Source organism: Epinephelus lanceolatus, chromosome 16 (assembly GCF_041903045.1).
Source record: "Epinephelus lanceolatus isolate andai-2023 chromosome 16, ASM4190304v1, whole genome shotgun sequence".
Classification (NCBI taxonomy): domain Eukaryota; kingdom Metazoa; phylum Chordata; class Actinopteri; order Perciformes; family Serranidae; genus Epinephelus; species Epinephelus lanceolatus.
In genome coordinates this window covers 34622602-34644299 of record NC_135749.1, presented here as the reverse complement: position 1 = coordinate 34644299, position 21698 = coordinate 34622602, and the positions used below count along the sequence as shown (strand labels likewise).

Below are 21698 nucleotides of genomic sequence, written 5' to 3'. Positions count from 1 at the left end.
TCACTTCCGTCTCATTTCCTCTGCAGTGGAGGTGTCCTGCTCCTCGCTGCTGCAGCCTGAGTTCATGTTTAGGTTGATGATTTTTACCTAAAAATCCTGACGTTTCCTGCAGTGCTCTCCATCTGTCTCTCTCCTGCTTTCCACTCGCAGCTCTTAATGAAGAGAGAGGGAGAGAAACAAAAGGAAGTGAGGGTTTGAAAGTTTTTCAGGGTAAATAAAGGTTAAAGCGACTCTTCTTCTCTGGTCCTCTCAGGTGGGCATTCACCCTCATCATCATCTCGTCTTACACGGCCAACCTGGCGGCATTTCTGACTGTCCAGAGGATGGAGGTTCCCATCGAGTCTCCAGATGATCTGGCTGACCAAACCAACATCCAGTACGGCACTATCCACGGAGGATCTACCATGACCTTCTTCATGGTGAGAAGGGGAGAGACATTGTACGCTGTCTGGGTTTAGTTTTAGAGGAGAGTCATAGTGATATTTCTTTAGCAGATAACTAGAGGAAGATTTATATGGCTGATCATCACCATTAAAGGGATAGTTTGCATCTTTTAAAGTGGGATTGTATGAGGTACTTATCCATAGTCAGTGTATTGCCTACAGTGGATGGTGTTCGGCATGCTAATCTGACAGGTAAGCAAAACGATGTACTGCTGTGGATGGGGGCAGCAACAAAACTTAGCTACCCAAGAAAAAGTCCAAATCAATTTAAGTGTTCACTATTTTCTCAGCTTTACCTTGCCATCAAACCCTAATTTCTGACGGGGAACTGATGCTATTGTATTGCACTTTTCAAGCCAGACTCCATTAAGAAAAACAGTGATTTAACACTGCTGAACACAGGAGCTGGTGGTCTATCGCTACCTCAATCAGTTAGTTTGTGTTGTTGTGTGATTCTGGTGTTTTAAAGGGTCAGTTTGGGTTCACCAAAGTCACAAAATGAACAAACTATCTAACTGATTGAGGCAGTGGTAGTAGAGCTTTGATAGGGCCCAAAAAATAAGGCCCGACCCAACAGGAACCTGCATTGTTTTTGTTCAAGTCCAACCCAAGGCCAAACCATGGCAGCAGTTTCTGGGCCCAAGTCCATTTAAAACCCAAATTTCTATAATATTTTCTATATTATTCTTTATTATATAAATTTCTATATAATAAAATATGTATTATAAGTTAAGGGCTGACATGTTTCCTGGCACCACCTCTTCTTCTCTTCCTTCTGTCTGTTGACGGCTCTCTGTCTCATGTGTGTCAGGTCCGGCAAGGCGAGCTACACCCCTTAGTGCAAACTCAGTCCATGGTGATGCAACACGCAGATGACGCTCTCTGCTGTATGTTAAGCAAACCTCCCCCACTGCGCTGGAAATAGAGGCAAACACTGCCAGCTACATTGCCTTGCAGCCCCTCTCTCTCTTTCTCTTGTTTTTTCCCTCAGTCTAATGCAACTCTTGCCATTAATGCACAAGAACTGCCAGTTTGATGTCTCTCCTGTGCAGTACACTGGAGTTTGTGTGCGTCCTATCAGCAAATGACCCCCTAATTTAATATTTTGTCAGCTGAAATTAAATTGTAAATCTCACCATTTTCATTAGTTATAATGGGTTGATGGCAACACAGCCCACATTTTTTTCAAAACACCCAAAACTTGGCGTGAACCCAACCTGACTCTAAACCAAGGGAACTTTGAGAAATTACAGCCAAATCCAGAGAGTCGGATCAGGCCCAAATGGGTTCAGGCAAAGGATCAGAGCTCTAAGCAGTAGACCAGCAGCTCCTGTGTTAAGTGAGACAAAAATAGAGCATAGCGTTAGTTCAGGCATGCCACGATGTTAAGCTCAGCTCACACCCCAGCTACATCAGCTGATCTCAAACAGCTCAATCAGCTGATTGATAGAGGGGAGCAGATGGATCACATGATTCCTCTCTACACAACTGGCAAACCTCATTCAGGACACCCTATTTAAACAGCTCTGGCCTGCCTACTGCTGCTGTTTCCTCTGCAAGCCTCTTTGCAGCCCGCCTCCATCCCAGCTCCTCCCTTTCACGTGGAGGGCAGAGGGGTGTGCTCTTTCTGCCTTCAGCTTTCCATGTAGGCACGTGGAAGGGCAGAGAGGTCCCAGAACAGAGCCATACCGCCAAATATCAAATTGCAAATAGAAATTAAGTTTTCTTTGATTAAATACTGTTTTTGTCAATGGAGTCTAGTGGCTTTGACAAGAGTATAGGAGTTTGGTCATATGTTGTATGACAAAATACTCTTAATATTACATACACTTAAACTGTTACTGCAGTGCACTTAGTGCATTGCTTAGCTCCCATGGTCGTACTCCTGCTGCTTCTTCTTGAAGGGCCAGTGTGTAAAATGGGTTGAAAACAGTGACATCAGTGGTCAAATTCTAGATTGCAGGGCTCACTCGCTCACCCCTCCCGTCGGGTAAATGACGGTGGCCTCGTAGGGACAAAAAGCCTTGCACACAAGTTTTTCAGGAGTAGGTCTATCTAGCAATGAGGTGAATATTTATTTAGAAATCTAAACCATGTTACGATATTGTAATGAATCCCTCACGAGCAGGAGACCAGAGGAGCGTTCGGGAAAAAGGCCAGTTTATTTGAGCACTCCAAAAACTCTGGTAACACTCCAGGGGGTAAAAGACTCCTCCCAAACTCTGACTCTTCTAGCGTAACACACACACTCCATACACACATTCTCGTTTACCATACCGAGTGGGGACCCCCTCCCCTCTCTGCTCCACCAATCTCTAGCCCGCACACTGACTGACAGCGTAGCCTGTAAACAGAGCTCAGCTGTTTATTTAGCCTAGCAATATCTCCGGACTATAGTAGCTGCAATGGACGACTTTGAACGCGATTTTGAAGAGTTTCTTGTAGCGGACACAGATCCAGAGCCATACCTGTTTGAGTCGGAGCATACAGATGAGGAACTCCATGTGTTTGATGCTGAGCAGGCGAGAAGAGAGGCTGAATGCACAGAATGGGATTCGGTGCTACCATTGTTGGGGAGATATATCATCAGGAGGAAAAGTGCTGCAGAGTGCATCACAAGGAGTGAAGTTGCGTCTTCTTTTCCTCGCAAATGACGGTTTGGGTTCATTCTCTCCTGTTGTGTGGTAAGTGTGGTCCATTCGCAAACTTTATAACTAAAAAAACCTTTCACTACTCTCTATCGACGAACTACTAACACTCTCTGCTGTTTTCTCCTCCTTCTTCCTTCCTTCCGCTGTCTTCGTTGGTTCATTTATATATGCGAAACGCGTTCTCTGGCTGGCTGGATTGTCCGCTCGGTCTGCCGTACATACATGGCGGCGCAAGATGGCGACCTCTCTAAAGCAAGGCCCTTGATATATATATATATATATATATATATATATATATATATATATATATATATAAAAGCATAATTATAAGGCTACGAAAACCAAACAAATTGTATTTTATAGCGATTATACACTTATATAAACATATTAATGGGTAGAATATTCAGATTCAGATTCAGATTGACAATAAACCATGCCAAATATTACACACTGGCCCTTTAAGCCGTGCCATCTACTGTATGTAATACACTGACTAGGGATAAGTACGTCATACCTCAAGTCCACTTAAAACAATCCAAACTATCCCTTTAGTATTGGAACTCACTCACTCCTCAATAGCAATAGGGAACAAATAAATGTGAAAACCTGGAAAATTATCGATAACCATCCCATCTCCACCTACATCCCTCTCTCTTCCTCCTCCTCCAGAACTCACGGTACCAGACGTACATGCGGATGTGGAACTACATGTACTCCAAGCAGCCCAGTGTATTTGTGAAGAGCACCGAGGAAGGCATCGCCCGCGTCCTCAACTCCAAGTACGCCTTCCTGATGGAGAGCACCATGAACGAGTACTACCGCAGTCTCAACTGCAACCTCACACAGATCGGAGGACTGCTGGACACCAAAGGATACGGCATTGGCATGCCTCTGGGTGAGTTACAATAACCAAAGCATGTACTTTGTCACATATTGGGACATTTTTGAAAGTTTAGACATTAAAAAAAAAATAAATGAAAGGCTGGAAGTCAGAAGTCAAAAATCAGTGTCACATTAGTGGCAAGAATCTCCCAAAAATGTCCCAAAAAAACTTTTCATCTGGATTCGAGACAGGTTTACATTTCTGGAGATTTTAGATAGATAGATAGATAGATAGATAGATAGATAGATAGATAGATAGATCATCCCGAAGGAAATTAAGGCATCCAGTAGCTTATTCAACAGCAACACAACACATCCTCACACAGGTGCAAGTGCAAAAAAATTCAAAACTAAAAACACAGTAAAACACAATAAAAGGGCTAGATCACGCCCAAGGTCCATTGCACTTCTCTCCTTTAGGGTGGAGTTGAAAATGTTGTTGATGTAACAATCAGAGTGCAAATGCTGGCTTGAATTTAGAATAAGGTAAGATTACAGGTGTTGACACCAGATGAATGTTTCCATTCTTCCTGTAAACAAAGAAAAAGCATCAACCTGCCTTTGTGTGTATACTTTTTGCTTTGTTTATGTGACATGTAATTGTGTTTAGTCTGCTGTCACATCACATATTGTTTGTAATACATTGAGGCTGCCTTACGTTTTGTCCAGCACCTTGTGTGTCAGTTCTGTTTTAGCCGTTAACCAGGTCATATTCTTTGTGCAGCTGCTGTTCTTGGCAAATTAAATCCATCCTGATTCCAATTTGGCTTTGGTCTGCTTTTGCCGGTGTCTCGCCTCGCCTTGTCATCTGCCTCAGACTTGTTTCTGGTGATAAGTGTTAGTGCATAGATTAGCATAGTTAATGGAGGAGGGAGAAACAGATGTGGGGAAAAGAGAGGGAGCAGCGGGAAGACAGAGACAGAGGAAAAAAACAGATGAGGAGTTTTTGGGAGACTGGCCTGTCAATCAACCTGCCTGTTAAGTGATGAAAATAAAAGCAGCAGAATCACCTCAGTGCCCCTGGTAGACGTTGTCTCCCATGCTAACTGTGCTGACTGACAGTGAGCGATTAGCATCAGCTTCAGAAGAGAAAATGAGAACTTGCAGCTGCTTTAAAGTCATTTTGATGTTCGTATTCTGGGAGTTTAAAGTTCAGCTTGTTTCCATCTGACAGTGAACGTCAATCTTTTTAACCATGACCCCCTTCATCCCCTAAAGCGGTCATTAGTGTAATCACGATAATCCTCCGTAAGGAGGAACCCAAAACAATCGCTATGGAAAGGTACATTACAAGATACCCCCGGGGCCGAGCAAGAGCAGGGGAGGATGATCGGCCCACAGGAGAGACCATTGTTATGACCACCCATGACGGGAAATTGACTATGGAACAGCTAAGTGATTCATTCCGGGTCTGTAGATGTGGGAAGATATGCAAAAATGAGAGGGGTCTGAAAATAAATCAGTCAAGGATGAAGTGCTTGCAACCTGAGCATAATGTGCAACGCACAGGGAAACCTGGTGAGACGGAGGAGAGGCCGGGGCAGGAGGCAAACTACAGCCCCCAGAATCTCCATGCACATGACGAAGAGGGGGGCGGGATCAACATCGCTGATGTGTCAGAGGACACAAGGCACCAGTCTGAGATGGAAGGCACTCGAGATATCAGACAACCTGGACAGGACACCTGCGCAGGAGTGGCCCGGAAGGAGAGAGTAAACTGGCTTGCTGCAGTGGCAAGGAAGGAGTGGGAGATGATGTGATGTGGACCGGATACTGGAAACAGCCTTGGCGGGAGATGTGGGGAAGAAGCTTAAGGCCATGGCATCCATCATCTGGAATATAGTCACTGAGTGTTTTGGAAAGGAAAAGCCAAAAGCCAGAACAAACACCCAGCCAAAGGAAAACAGACACCTGAAGGAGTTAGCAACGCTCCAAGGAGATCTGCAGAGGCTGAGGAAGGCATTCCATGAAGCAACAGCGGATGAGAGACCAACACTGACAGAATTCCAAGACAACTTAAGAGAATGCATGAAGACCTTGCAAAGAGCTGAATGTCATCGCAGAGACTGGAAGCGACGGATGAAGGAGAGGACAGACTTTACCAACAACCCGTTCAAATACCTGTCAAAACTTCTGGGCAATAAAAGATCAGGGGAGCTGAAAGCAACAAAGGAGGAGGTTGAGGAGCAGAGCTGAGGAACTGAGGTGGCAGGAAGTGAACACCTTTCTCAAGAAGGCCAGAGCAAAATCAGCCCTGGGGCCTTACGGCATTCCGTACAAGATGTACAAGTATTTCGAAAGGCTCAGGAAACGGCTCTGGAAGTTACTGAGGGTGGCATGGAGGAAGGACTTCCTTGCTGACGGTTGGCTTTTGACTGAGGGATGCTTCATCCCTAAGGAAGACAGTCCAAAGACATGCAGATTGGGGACTAGGTTAATTGATAACTCTAAATTGTCCGTAGGTGTGAATGTGTGTCTTTGTGTCAGCCCTGCAATAGTCTGGTGACCTGTCCAGGGTGTACCCTGCCTCTCGCCCGATGTCAGCTGGGATAGGCTCCATCCTCTCCTGTTGCCCCCCCCCCCCCCCCCCCCCCCCCCCCGCAACCCTCAAGAGGATGAAGGCTGGTTCCAAAGGGTGGGGTACTTAATCACTGACAGAAAGCAACAAAAAACAGAAATAAATACAAAATCTTTAATTTAACTGAAAGCTCTGGAAGTATTTCAGAAAGAGGCCCCACAAATTGAATAGTGTATATTTTCAAAATTAAGGCAGGACATAATATCCCTGTGCCACTGGGCATGAGTGGGTGAGGCAGCATCTCTCCATCTGATCAGAACAGAGGCGAGAGACAGTGTATGATGTTGGATCGTAGTCAGGTACATCATCCTCCCTGGTGGTGCAAAAGAGGACAAGGTTTGCAAAACATCCTTCCAGTATTTTTCAAGGCCCGGACACATCCAATACATGTGAATAAGGGAAGCCTCGCCTCTTGAATATTTGTCAGAACAGGAGTTCAACAAGGCATTTTTTTTTTTTTTAAGATTGATTGCGATCTGCTATTTTGAGCTCTACAAAGCCTTACCTGCTCCTTTGTTTTATATCAGCTGCCACACAGCTGTTTTTACTGGTGAAGGTTCCATGAACAGCGACGCAACAAGTGCAGCTGTCAACTGTTCGCTTTCTGTCTCTCCTCCACTCTGCACCCGTCTGCCCTGAGAGACCACTAGCCACAAATGATATCAAAATTCAATATTTAGTCATGTTATTAAAGTTATGAGCACTCGTTTCAGCTCAGTGGACAATCTCTTGCATTTTATTGTCATTTCTAGCGCGTGGTGTTTCACAGCGGGCAAATGAGATACAGACAGCAATCTGCGCAAAAGATGTACAGATGACAACAATAAACACTCAGAGGAATACAGCTCATTCAGGTAACAAAGGCTGCATCAAAGCAATGAACACTGGAGTATATTTTTAAGGGACAGAGACATTCCCTTGAGACAGTGACAAGGCCAAGAAGATGAAAGAGAAGGTATTTTATTCTTTATAATTTTGTAAAAGAAAAGAAAAAAACATGAAAGAACAGCTTAAATGCAGTTATTCAGTTGTCATACATATACAGTCAGGTCCATAATTATTTGGACAATGATACAGTTATCGTCATTTTGGCTCTGTACACCACCACAATGGGTTTTAAATGAAACAATGAATACCTGCATAAAGTGCAGACTCTCAGCTTTCATTTAAGGCTTTTTTCAAAAATGTAGTATGAACCGTGTAGGAATGACAACCATTTCTTCACACAGTCCCCCGACTTTAAGGGCTCATAAGTATTTGGACAAACTAACATAATCATCAATTAAACAGTCAGTTTTAATACTTGGTTGCAAATCCTTTACAGTCAATGACTGCCTGAAATGTTGGACACATAGGCATCATCAGATGCTGGGTTTCTTCCCTGGTGATGCTCTGCCAGCCCTTTACTGCAGCCGTCTGCACTTCCTGCTTGTGTTTTGGGTGTTTTGCCCTCAGTTTTGGCTTCAGCAAGAGAAACACATGCTCAGTTGGATTCAGGTCAGATGATATGACTTGGCCATTGCAGAACATTCCACTTCTTTGCCTTAAAAATGTCCTTGGTTGCTTTTGCAATATGCTTCAGGTCATTGTCCAACTGCACTGTGAAGCATCGTCCAATGAGTTTTGAAGCATTTAGTTGAATCTGAGCAGATAATGTAGCCCCAAACACTTCAGCTTTCATCCTGCTGCTCTTGTAAGCAAGACAAGACTTCACTAGAATAAATACAGAGGGTTTATCACAAGATGCAAACCATTGGTTAGCCTTAAAAATGGAAGGCCAGATTAGAGTTTGTCAAAAACCATCTAAAAAGCCTGTACAGTTGTGGAACAGCATACTATGGACAGATAAAACAAAGATCAACTACCAGAATGATGGGAAGACAAGAGAAGGAAGAAGGGAAGGAACTGCTCATGATCCAAAGCACACCACCTCATCAGTGAAGCATGGTGGAGGTACTGTTATGTCATCGCCATGTATGGCTGCCAGTGGAACTGGTTCTCTTGTATTTATTGATGATGTGACTGCTGACAAGAGCAGCAGGATGAAAACTGAAGTGTTTGGGGCTACATTATCAGCTCAGATTCAACCAAATGCTTCAAAACTCATTGGACGATGCTTCACAGTGCAGTTGGACATTGACCTGAAGCATACTGCAAAAGCAACCAAAGACATTTTTAAGGCAAAGAAGTGGAATGTTCTGCAATGGCCAAGTCATATCATCTGACCTGAATCCAATTAAGCATGCATTTCTCTTGCTGAAGCCAAAACTGAGGGCAAAACACCCAAAACACAAGCAGGAAGTGCAGACGGCTGCAGTAAAGGGCTGGCAGAGCATCACCAGGGAAGAAACCCAGCATCTGGTGATGCCTATGTGTCCAACACTTCAGGCAGTCATTGACTGTAAAGGATTTGCAACCAAGTATTAAAACTGACTGTTTAATTGATGATTATGTTAGTTTGTTTTGACTGTGTGAAGAAATGGTTGTCATTCCTACACGGTTCATACTACATTTTTGAAAAAAAGCCTTAAATGAAAGCTGAGAGTCTGCACTTTAAGCAGGTATTCATTGTTTCATTTAAAACCCATTGTGGTGGTGTACAGAGCCAAAATGATGACAACTGTATCATTGTCCAAATAATTATTGACCTGACTGTACATTGGATTGATTGGAATAACTTTAAAGTAGCCTACTTGATGTGTGTACTGTGCAACTGTGTTATCTAGGAAAATAAATGTCATATCAGGACTTGGTATTTGCAGATACTCGATATTCAATGACTTAGATCGAGTTTGGAGGCAAAAAAATCTTTATCGGGACATCCCTAGTTCCCACATGAAATTGCTCACAGGGTCTTTTTCTTCATTTCATTCAGCCATTATTAAAATGTCTTTGTCATCTCCTACTGCCCTATCTCCCTTGAACTATGCTATACTGCCTTCATGATCTCCAGTGCTACTGCTCCGTTTCATCCGTATCCACAAGCTTTCAGGAAACATGCACAAATACGGACAAAATGAACGCAGAGTATGAACAGAGGGCTCCATCCTTCTCCATCTCCATATCTAACTTTGAGCATAAATGAGCCCTTACCTGTCAGTCTGTATAACGTCATGTTAACTCCTGTAGGTTGATTCGTAAAAAGTCAGTGTGAAAAGGAATGACCAGAACTAAAATGCAACAGTATGTTGTTTTTTGTTATTTTTCCACTTTGCTCACACCAAAGGTGTGAAAACATCCTGAGGCAGTGCAAAACAGCACCAAACCTGGGGGGAGAAGTGCTAACGGAAGGACGAAAGTTCATAACCTGCAACTCCCTGAGACAAAAAGTGGATGAGTGTTGTTAAACAGCTTGGACACACACAACCACAAATATGAAGCGAACATACGAAGGCACGTTATTGAACCGTCAGCAGGAAAACATTAATACACTGACAACAGTTACACGCTAGAAGGAAAAGTACCTCCAAAGTTGTAAATGGTCAGTGGTGGTGGAGAAAGTATTCAGCAGAAGGGTGGGCTCGAGTCACATGACTTTGACTCGTGTCAGACTTGAGTCACAAATTTGATGACTTTAGACTTGACAAAAGAACTCGGTTTGGACCTTGACACTGATGACCCATAACTTCACTTGGACTTGAGTCTTTTGACTTGAAAATACTTGATATAGTCCCCAAAGCCCAAAGAGTAAAAGTATTTAATTTATTGTTAGTTAATCAATGAAATGAATTTATTTAATAGATGTTTTAACCCTATTCCCAACAAGTTGACGCTCAGTTCTCCAGATCCAATTTGTTTAAAACAGTCTGACAGCATCCAATCAAGTTGCAGGAGAGAACTATTAGGAACTAATATTATGTTACTGAGTGCCATTTTAAAAAAATAGAAAATAAATAAAGAAAGAAAAGGTACTAAAGATAATTTTGTTTGTGTTAAAAAAAATATTCAGTGGTCAAGAAAAAATGAACTGTAATTCAAAAATTACAGAAAAAGACACAACTTTCATCAAACTTGTTTTCATTATAAATTTTAAAAAGCATTGATGATTTTTGTTGAATTAATGATACTGTGTCGTTAAAATGGCATTACATGGGATGAAAAGCGCATTATGATTTGTTTAGGACTCAAAACTCAATGTTTAGCACTTGGGACTTGTCAGTCTTGACTTGGGACATGAGTGGAAAGACCTGAGACTTACTTGTGACTTGCAAGACTATAACTAGGTCCCACTTCTGGTATTCAGATTGTTGAAGTAAGGGTAGGAATAATAATATATATATTATTATGTATCTAACCAGTAAAAGTATGTGTGTATATATATATATATATATATATATATATATATATATACACATATATACACAGTCACCTGAAATGGTTTTCCAACAGTCTTGAAGGAGTTCCCAGAGGTGTTTAGCACTTGTTGGCCCCTTTGCCTTCATTCTGCGGTCCAGCTCACCCCAAACCATCTCGATTGGGTTCAGGTCCGGTGACTGTGGAGGCCAGGTCATCTGCCGCAGCACTCCATCACTCTCCTTCTTGGTCAAATAGCCCTTACACAGCCTGGAGGTGTGTTTGGGGTCATTGTCCTGTTGAAAAATAAATGATCGTCCAACTAAACGCAAACCGGATGGGATGGCATGTCGCTGCAGGATGCTGTGGTAGCCATGCTGGTTCAGTGTGCCTTCAATTTTGAATAAATCCCCAACAGTGTCACCAGCAAAACACCCCCACACCATCACACCTCCTCCTCCATGCTTCACAGTGGGAACCAGGCATGTGGAATCCATCCGTTCACCTTTTCTGCGTCTCACAAAGACACAGCGGTTGGAACCAAAGATCTCAAATTTGGACTCATCAGACCAAAGCACAGATTTCCACTGGTCTAATGTCCATTCCTTGTGTTTCTTGGCCCAAACAAATCTCTTCTGCTTGTTGCCTCTCCTTAGCAGTGGTTTCCTAGCAGCTATTTGACCATGAAGGCCTGATTGGCGCAGTCTCCTCTTAACAGTTGTTCTAGAGATGGGTCTGCTGCTAGAACTCTGTGTGGCATTCATCTGGTCTCTGATCTGAGCTGCTGTTAACTTGCGATTTCTGAGGCTGGTGACTCGGATGAACTTATCCTCAGAAGCAGAGGTGACTCTTGGTCTTCCTTTCCTGGGTCGGTCCTCATGTGTGCCAGTTTCGTTGTAGCGCTTGATGGTTTTTGCGACTCCACTTGGGGACACATTTAAAGTTTTTGCAATTTTCCGGACTGACTGACCTTCATTTCTTAAAGTAATGATGGCCACTCATTTTTCTTTAGTTAGCTGATTGGTTCTTGCCATAATATGAATTTTAACAGTTGTCCAATAGGGCTGTCGGCTGTGTATTAACCTGACTTCTGCACAACACAACTGATGGTCCCAACCCCATTGATAAAGCAAGAAATTCCACTAATTAACCCTGATAAGGCACACCTGTGAAGTGGAAACCATTTCAGGTGACTACCTCTTGAAGCTCATGGAGAGAATGCCAAGAGTGTGCAAAGCAGTAATCAGAGCAAAGGGTGGCTATTTTGAAGAAACTAGAATATAAAACATGTTTTCAGTTATTTCACCTTTTTTTGTTAAGTACATAACTCCACATGTGTTCATTCATAGTTTTGATGCCTTCAGTGAGAATCTACAATGTAAATAGTCATGAAAATAAAGAAAACGCATTGAATGAGAAGGTGTGTCCAAACTTTTGGCCTGTACTGTATATATAGATATAGATATATACATATATAGATATATATAGATATAGATAAACACTCCATTATTGGTATAAGTCATGCTTTGAAAATATCACTTAATTTATGTAAGTATTGTTGGCAAGGTAAAAGTAACTTTCAAAGTAAAGTTTCATGTAAATAAATAACCAAAAACTCAAAAGACGAGACAGGAGAGGAAAAAAGAGCATCTTGTCCTAAGGAGTCTGAGTTCTTGGTATAAGAATGAGAAAATCCATCAATTTAAGAAAAGAATTATTACCTGAAGTTGATCAATGTTTTGGAAACTTGCCAAACGTGGTATCTGACTTAGAGAAGAGTTTTGAAAAAGTAAAGGAAGTCAATGAATCACTCTGTATCTGTAAAATATGGACTATCTAACCAGTAAAAGTGTCATCATTTTGTAAAAGACTTCAATGATCTTTTACCTTGAAAAACACCCAGACACTTCCTGCTGGCTGTCATTTGGTGAAAGTCATTGTCGCTTTTTAATGGAATAAGAAAGAAGATGAATGGGCGAGAGCAGCGGGGAGGAAGAGAGGACGAGGTGAGGATGAAAGCTTCATAACTTACAGCTGTAGTGGACAAAATATTAATGACAGGTACTGATATGATACTATAGACTCAAAAATTACCATAGAGCTGAATCATCTTTGTGTAACTGGCAGGACTTCAGGGTTTATTAAAGTGTTTCTTGGAAGATTGATCCTGCAATAAATCACGTCTTTACAGGAGGGTCCATACTTTGATATGTATTGAATAATGTCTTCTTTGGCAATGTTTTTATGCCTCTGCGCCGGGGATTGCCCTGACCAAAGGCATTATGTTTTCAGGTTGTTCGTTCATGCGTCCGTCCCATTCTTGTGAACGTGAAATCTCAAGAATCCACTTAGACTCAACAATGATCTGATTAGATTTTGGTGGTCATAAGTCAAACGTCAAGGTCACTGTGAACTTGCATTCGTCTCATTCTTGTGAGTGCGTTATCTCAAGAACGCCTTCAAGGAATTTCTTTAAATTTGGCAAATACATCCCCTTGGACTCAACGATGAACTGACTGGATTTTGGTGGTCAAAGTTGAGGGTCATTGTGACCTTGTCCGTCCCATTCTCGTGATATGATGTCTCAAGAACACCCTGAGGGAATTTCTTAAAATTTGACACAAACATTCACTTGAACTCAACAATGAACTGATAAAAATGTAGTGGTCAAAGGTCAAGGTTACTGTGACCTTGCGTCCATCCCATTCTCTGAGCGCAATATCTCAAGAAGACCTTGAGGGAGTTTTCACGAATTTGGCACAAACATCCACTTGGATTCAAGAAAGAAGTGATTAGAATTCGGTGGTCGAAAGTCAAAGATCAAGGTTATTGTGTGTGTCACTGTAAAATTTCACACAAATGTCTAACATATAATAATGAAGTGCTGAAATGTTATATTCAAGAGGTCAAAGCTCAACTCTGACATTATAACGTTCTCCAAAAACACTTTTCTAGCCATTACTCAGTGTCATAACTCATAAACAGGAGAGGTCACGTTTGGTCAGCTACTGAATTGGTGACTCTAATTTTGGGTGTCCACCTTGAAACTGTGCTGATTGTATAGATCTTCTGTGCTGCTGGGGGATGATGTGTGTGAAGCATCCATATTTTCACAGACATGGATGTAAACTGTAAGTTCAACTTGGCTGGTGTGCAGAGGCATATAACCACGAGGCGGTAATTCCATTTTTAAAATGTGTCTACTGTATCAGGACTTTAACAGTGATACATGTGTGTAAACAGACGCCATTGCTTTCCACACAAAACATATAAGTTGCTAAGTAATAGTCAACTTAATTTCTAGGGTGACAGGGTTGGTGGCTGACACCATGCTGCTAAACTCATTTAAGATTTATAACCAGTCACCAAAAGCAATGTTCCTATGCATAGAGGTCTATATTTAGTTTTGGATAGAGCAGAACACAGACCTTAGGTGCAAAATGAGATTCAAAACAGAAGCAGGTTTGTTTGATTTGTATCAAAGATGCAGCTGCTACCCCGTCTCTTTCTGCTCACAGTTTATCAGCTCATTTGTGCTCACTTGGAGGAAAATGTCAATATAAAAACCCACAGAGCAGCAAAGAGCACGCTGTGCCTATTAGTACAGCTCAACACATGTTTAACAAAAAAAAGGTGAGCAAGTGAACTGTGAGGTTAACTTACTTTATTCTTCAATAAAAAATAAAAAGCTGGATGTGCTGGACAGTTTATTGAAGCAACAAGCCACTTGATGTTAGTACAGCAAAGGCCTGTAGTTTGGCATGACACAAGCTGTTCTAAAATCATTGTAAACCCACAGACTGCATAAAATAATTGACACAGCCACTATGACATAACCCATTGGTTTATGGACTCCATTTCTGAAACCTTGAGTTTGCCATTTTGGCCAAAGTCAAGTCAAAGTCAAAGTCCATTTATTTGTCTCCCTTGGGAGAAATTTGGATTGGAGACAGGGTACTGCTGCTTTAAACAGCACGAAACATACAAACAAACAAAAAAAAAAAAACATACTGGTAACCAGATAGGGACCAATGTGCAAAAAGATATTTGCTCATCTGAGCTGTGCAATTTGCCATGCCTTCTCATTGAAGTTAAAGTGCTGGTGCACATTAGAGTGCTGGTACATATTAAAGTGCTGGTTCACATCAAGGTGCTAGTACACATAAGGGTGCTAATACACCATACACAGAAAATAGTACCCATAAAGGTGCTAAATACACCGTACACAGAAAAAAAGTACACATTAAGGTGCTAATACACCGTATGCAATACACAGTACACAATACCTGCTTACATTTGCTCATTAATGAGCCTGACTGACAACGGGACAAAGGAATGTTTGTACCGGTTGTGTTTACATCGCAACCTTGAGCCAGAAGCTATCATAATTGGACAAGAGCGTGGAGATCACCCTCACGTTAGCTTCTAGCTTAAGTACAGCACAGTGCATTTACAGTTATTGTTAATGTGAAAATGCAGGCTGCAACCAGGCTTATTACCATTAAAACAAAATATACTACTAAAAAAAACCTGAAGATCTGACTCCTTACACTGTGTTCACACTACATGCAACACAGCAACAGGCTACAAGTTATTTTCAATGGAAGTCGGTGACATGAAGTTACACAGAACACTTGCTGCTGTGGATGGGCGTGACCCACTACAAATCAAAGTTGAGCTGGCCTCAACTGTTTTCAGCACTCCAATGACGGTGAAGCATCAACCAATCATGTGTTTTTGGTTTTAGTTATTTAACTTATTTAGCTGATGCTACGCTAGCTTTATGTGCATTACAGTGTACATGGGAATGCAATGGGGCAGCAAAATGAGGCTCATACATCAAAAGTGCAGTTTTTTTTTGTTTTTTTTTGACCAAATACAAACTTTAGATGACAATCAGCTGAGGTGCCTTGTTGCAAGTAGCAGACACACGCAGTCCCCTGATGACGTAACTACGCTATGGAATGCTTGGGTTTCGCTGTGGCATTGTCACTTGTAGTGCACACACAAAACTGGAAGATCTTTTAGTACAACCAAATGCTAAACAAATTTTGGAAGGTGGCCAAAACATTACAAATAACTTTCATGAAATGAATACACTGAAGTAGTGACAGCTACAACTACACCTATAATCTGGGTTTACACCGTTTTTACATTACCTAAACAATGTTGTTGCTGTAGTAGTGACTTGCTAACCAACTGCGCCCATCTATTACTCAAACATCCACACCCTTTATAATGCAAAGCTTTAAGCTTTATTAACATTAAATGGATGAGATATATTAAAAAAAACACCCTGTACAGTGAGCAAGAAAAAATAACCATAGAGACCACCAATTTTTGTACCAGGCTGTAAACATGATTATTTCTGCTGTAAATGTGGGTATTCATACATGGGGGTCTATGGGCATTGACTCGCTCTTGGAGCCAGCCTCAAGTGGTCATTAGAGAAACTGCAGTTTTTGTCACTTCTGCCTTGCCTTAATTTTTCAGCCCCAGAGGTTGCTGCTTGTGAAAACCATGGCCTCAAGTAGTTTATTGCTTTTATAAAACAATTACTACATATACCTGGCAGTGTTTCATTAAATAACCACACAGTTACAAAAAATGCAATAATTTATTGATAATACTGAATCCATCTTCCGCCCAGCAATGCAGCTCTTTAGCAACATTTAAGGGAATAGTTGGCGATTTACAAACTCAGGGCCGAATTCACATAAGGATTGCGTGGATTTTGCAGCCGCTAATCCGGTAAAAATGGAGCAAACACATACCGTCTAATTCACAAAGTACGCACAGAGGGTGAAATGCTCCACTAACTGCGCTGCCAAGCAGATTGCATCTCGGTGCTCCGGTGTTATTTGCATGTATTTAAATGAGGTAATATGCATATATTTGGCGCAAAAATTGCCCATTTCTATGCAAATGAGCCTCATTGATAAACAACGTCTAATTCACTAACACCAGTGCTAATAGCCACACGCAGTTTGAGTGAAGTAAATAATGTCTTTAGAAAGCTGGTGCAAACTGGGCGCTCCTCTGTGGAAGCCTCTCGCCCAGACTTTCCAGTGGTCGTGGCAGCAGTGATCGTCTGTTAAATCAGTCTGTAAATAATATTTTGACATTATTATTATAATCATTATTACTTTAATGGCATCCGAAGATATTGATGCGTTGAACAGGTGACAGTCTGCGGTCGTTCTCAGTACGCACTTCTGTCACGCACTTCAAAAGCAACTTTCAATAATTTATTTTACGAAACGGGGGAAACAAACGTGAACAAAAACGGTTCCATAATTCATATTAAATTCAAAAGATAACGAAAAAACAGCTACAAGTGAGAGGGAATAGTGATAAAGTGGTCAAACTTGGTCAAATTCACAGCCTCAACCCATCCGACACTGTTAGACTGACTCACCAGCAGACATCACTACATGAGGGTATACAGTATTCAGTACTTTGCCAAACAAAGTCTAACTAACTAATACCAGCGCTAATAGCCACACGCAGTTTGTGAATTCGGCCCTCAGTGGGAAGTGCAGGCTGCTTTATTAATCTGTGGCAACATGGAGCCAAAGAGGTCCACCTCCATGGGATCTGGTAAACCTAACATTAGGAGAAAGTGAAAAAAATGTTTTTGCATCATGTTGCAGTAACATTTTAACCACATATGTATCTACGATAGCAACTGTTATGCTCACTTTCCCCAAGCTGTTGTTACTTGCTAGTGATATCACTTTTGCTACAGCCCAGTTACTTGCTGAGTAACCAAGCTACACTGTAGTTAAAAGTGGCCATAATGGGCTCAATCCACTGCTAACAAAGTATCCAGTGTGATCGACTCCCGGGTCAGCCAGTTAACACCATTGAGGTCAAGAACCAGATGATTAATATGTTTGTTTTGGTTTTCAAAATGCATGATATTAGGTTGAGACTGGACTGAATTTCAGATCGTGAATGACTCTGAGATCTTCTATCTCTTCAGGCTCTCCGTACAGAGATGAGATCACTCTGGGGATCTTACAGCTGCAGGAGAGCAACAGGCTGGAGATCCTGAAGAGACGCTGGTGGGAGGGAGGACAGTGTCCCAAAGAGGAGGACCACCGAGCCAAAGGTGAGTGCCGCAGCACAGCCTTCATATTGAAGAGACAGATGTGAGAATGGTATCCATCTTCACATCTCGCTCTGCAAGAAAGCACATGTGTATATTTCACAACATGTCGAACTGTTTAACAGATACAAAAGCTTATTCCTCTTCCTGGATTCATTGACCTGGATGTGAGTTTCTGTGGTGGGAACAGAAACAGCAGATGATAGCAGATAGTTTCACTGACAAACGAAATGTCAGCCTACAGTTGTTTTTCCTCTGTCGCTTGCATCAGCCAGTATTTGCACAGTGTTTTGGGTCAAGGGGATTGATTGGCTCTCAGACACTTGTGGGATTCTAGGTAAATGAGTGCAAAACAAAATATCCAAAAAAGAATCAAGCACCTAGTTGCAATCTGTCATTTCAGTTTATGTAAAAAAGCTCCTAAAAAAACAGACAGAAAACATTAGCACCAATTACATTATTCTGATAGAGGTTGCGGATCAATTACATTATAAATTAATCTGTCTTTTTTTTTGTCTCAGTTATTAATTGTTTAGATTATAAAATGTCCAAAAATAAAAGAAAATGGACATCATGGTTCCCAGCGCCCAAAGTGACATCTTTAGATGTCTTGTTCTGGTCAACCAACAGTCCACAGCACTAAATGTTTGATTTAAAATGATAGAAAACAGAGAGAAGCAACAAATCTTCTTTTTTGATACTACAATGAAACAAATGTTTGGCATTTTTGTTTGAAAAATTACCTAAAGGTATAATTTATTCTCACAATTGTTGATTAATTTTCTGTTGAATGACTAATCTTTTTTGCAAAAGACAACGTAAGCTATGAACAAAGATATGAAACAAATGTTTAATAATGTTCCTGAATAAATGACCCTCTTGTCATTGTCACTGATTAATTATTCATCGGTTAATTGATTCGTCTTTGAGGCACTAAACCAGATAAGCTGAATCACCCTTAAACCAAAAATAAGGCAAACTGCAGGAACAGATGGAGCTATCATTAAGATGCAGAGCAATTACTGTTAACATGTCTGAATGAACATGTAACATGAGTCTGTAAACAAAGTCAACACTCTGCAGGAAGATGGGAGCAGCCAGATGTTCTGCAGGAAAAGATGAATGGTTTGGAGACAATAATGAGATAAGAGTCGATGATACACACAGCACGTCTTTAGAATTATCTGTTTGAACTTATCGTCCCATTAGCAACCAAGATAAGCTAATAAAAGGAGCTTTATTTTCCCCCTTCAATAACCTTTTACTGAAATGCTGTACAATAGATGTTTTATTGGATCTTGAAACCAGATTCCAAGATGGCGCCTATTCAGACCACTGGAACTACTCACCTGGCACATGTGCCAAAAAAGTTTCTAGCTTGCTGGTTTTACTTAAATATGTCCAGTAGTGTTTCTCCCGATGGCCCTACCCATGAGTTCCCACTTGGCTCACAGACTTTACAGTATGATAGTGTCATGGATTTTTAAATCACTTAAATCAGCTCAAGAAAAGTTTTACAAATATAAAACCTTCATGGATCAAAATTTATTATAGAGAGAGTCAGAATTGACCTTGTTTGCAGTTCAAGGTGTTCTGTCAACAGTCTTAGATCTCTTTTATAATGTTGGTGTGCTGGGGAATGTTGGGGAAAATGCCTTTTGGGTTGCAGGGGATTTTTTCGCTGCAATAGTGCAAGTGTTTATTGGGAAAAAGTGAAAGCAAGGCTGAGCAGCGTTCCTAGCTGCCTGAGATCACAAACTAGCCCTGTAGTTAGTTACTACATCATAAAGCTTCCAACCCCACCTAGATGAATAAGCAAATGTCACTTTGTGGTGTGACAACACATCCTTACTCCCATTCATCAAATACCAGCCTCTGGCCAGTGGCCCTACACATCAAAATATGACACTGTAGGTACCCCTGCAGCATCACTTTTCACTCATTACATGCACTGCGTCTTTTCAAAATGATTTTCCCAGAAATGTACAATGTCCACTCATTGAATTAATGCAGTTTCTTTCCAAATGAAACTTGCACTGTAGGTAAAAAAAATCATTTTTTGATTTACTTCCTGAGGTTCAGGTGAGAAAATCAAGTAGTTAGATTTAAAAAAAACTTAATGGTTTGACTTAAAATAGGTAGGTTTGTTACAATGTGATGTAACGTCACGTAATATACATCGCTAGCGTAGTATGCTACATTGTTACTGAAACGCAGTTGACTTTTGGTTTCACACAGGAAACAAACAGCGGCCTCCAGGGTGAAAGTCTCAAGTTTGTTTGACCTATTCACATACAACCCTCTCCCTCTTTATGCTAGTTGTTGTGAGCATCCTGATGCTAAGGGTGCCTCTGTGTGTCAGTGTCTGGCGCACACAGCCACTTACCAAGGATTGGTATTTAACTTGTTGGGAGTGAGAGTGGGTTTGGCCACTCCTTAAGAGTCTGAATTCATACTCTCCTGGCTCTGTCAGGCTTTTCTAAGCTAAATGCTAATTTGGGCATGCTAAAATGCTCACACAATAACAATGCTGATTATGAGGTTAGTAAAGTTCTAACCTTAGCATTCTAGTTTAGAATGTTAACATACTAACATATGCTAAGTAGCACAAAATACAAAGTACAGCTGAGGCTGATGGGAATGTCGTTAGTTCTGAGGGTGTTTGGTCATAAATCAAAGTATAGGAGACATTAAAATGTTGACCTGATGCTGGTGCTAGATGAGAAGTCAGAGCATCACCAGAGTAATTTCATTTCATCCTGAGGGAAAGGCGAATGTCCGAACCATATTTTATCACAATCCATCCAATAGTTGCTGACATAGGGCTGGGCGGTATGACCTAAAATTTATATCACGGTATAAATCGAATCCCTTCACGGTAACGGTATATATCGCGGTATAAATTTAAGTGTAAAAGTTATAATAGAAGTGTTTCTGAATGGGTTTTGTAGTCCCTTAGCGAAGCTAAATTGATAAAAAAAAAAACAACAACAACAAAAGCAAAGATATAATGTATTTTTAGAGCATTTATTGTGCATAATGCAGATGTCAAAACTCAAAATTAAAACCCACTTCTCTATGGTGCAAAATGTCCCCTGGGATCTATATCAAAAGGTAATTTCCTTCTTTTAGCAAAATCCTAAATGAGTTGTGTTTTTTCCACCTGGACCTTTATGCTCTGCCATTTCTCCTCTAATCATCACGCTGTGACCTGTGACAGGCTGTTATGATACCACAACTATCACACATTCACATATGGAGTTTTTTGTGGAGCCCCTAGCGTCACATAGGTTTACATTACCAAAGGTTTATGACAAAATCTCTTTCCGAAAACCAACTCCCATGTGCGCACGGCAAGAGAGGAGAGGGAGAGACTGAATGAGTTCACTCTGAGCGGTAAGTCGCTAAAAGAGTCTGAGAAGTCCGGGGCTGTTCATAAGACATTAACTCACTCACTCACAAGTTCTTCAGCAACACATGTTGCACGTGCTACGCTAAATCACGGACGTGAACCAGGTCCTCTTGCTCCGCTGTCTCTGTGCTCGCAGCCATTTTCACACTGAGGCAGGTGCGATGACGTCATCGACGACAGGACGGTAGAGCGCAAATCTCTACCGTGGGCCAAATTTATATCATTTCTACCGTCTACCGCATATACCGTGCAGCCCTATGCTGACATATTTCACTCAAAACCACAAAAATCAACCTGCTGGTGGCGCTAGAAGAGAAGTATTACCAAA

The 21698-nt window shown here is 41.3% G+C and overlaps 1 protein-coding gene across 2 annotated transcripts in view; it reads left to right on the top strand.

Moving 5' to 3' along the window:
• Positions 1 to 21698, top strand: part of LOC117263687 (glutamate receptor ionotropic, kainate 5-like) — a 417373-nt gene that overhangs the window by 380122 nt on the left and 15553 nt on the right. For both annotated transcript variants that reach the window (XM_033637282.2, XM_033637280.2), the window contains exons 17-19: positions 254 to 419; positions 3764 to 3989; positions 17833 to 17961. In XM_033637282.2, coding sequence (XP_033493173.2) covers positions 254 to 419; positions 3764 to 3989; positions 17833 to 17961 — 521 coding nt within the window. The remainder of the gene's footprint in view (positions 1 to 253; positions 420 to 3763; positions 3990 to 17832; positions 17962 to 21698) is intronic.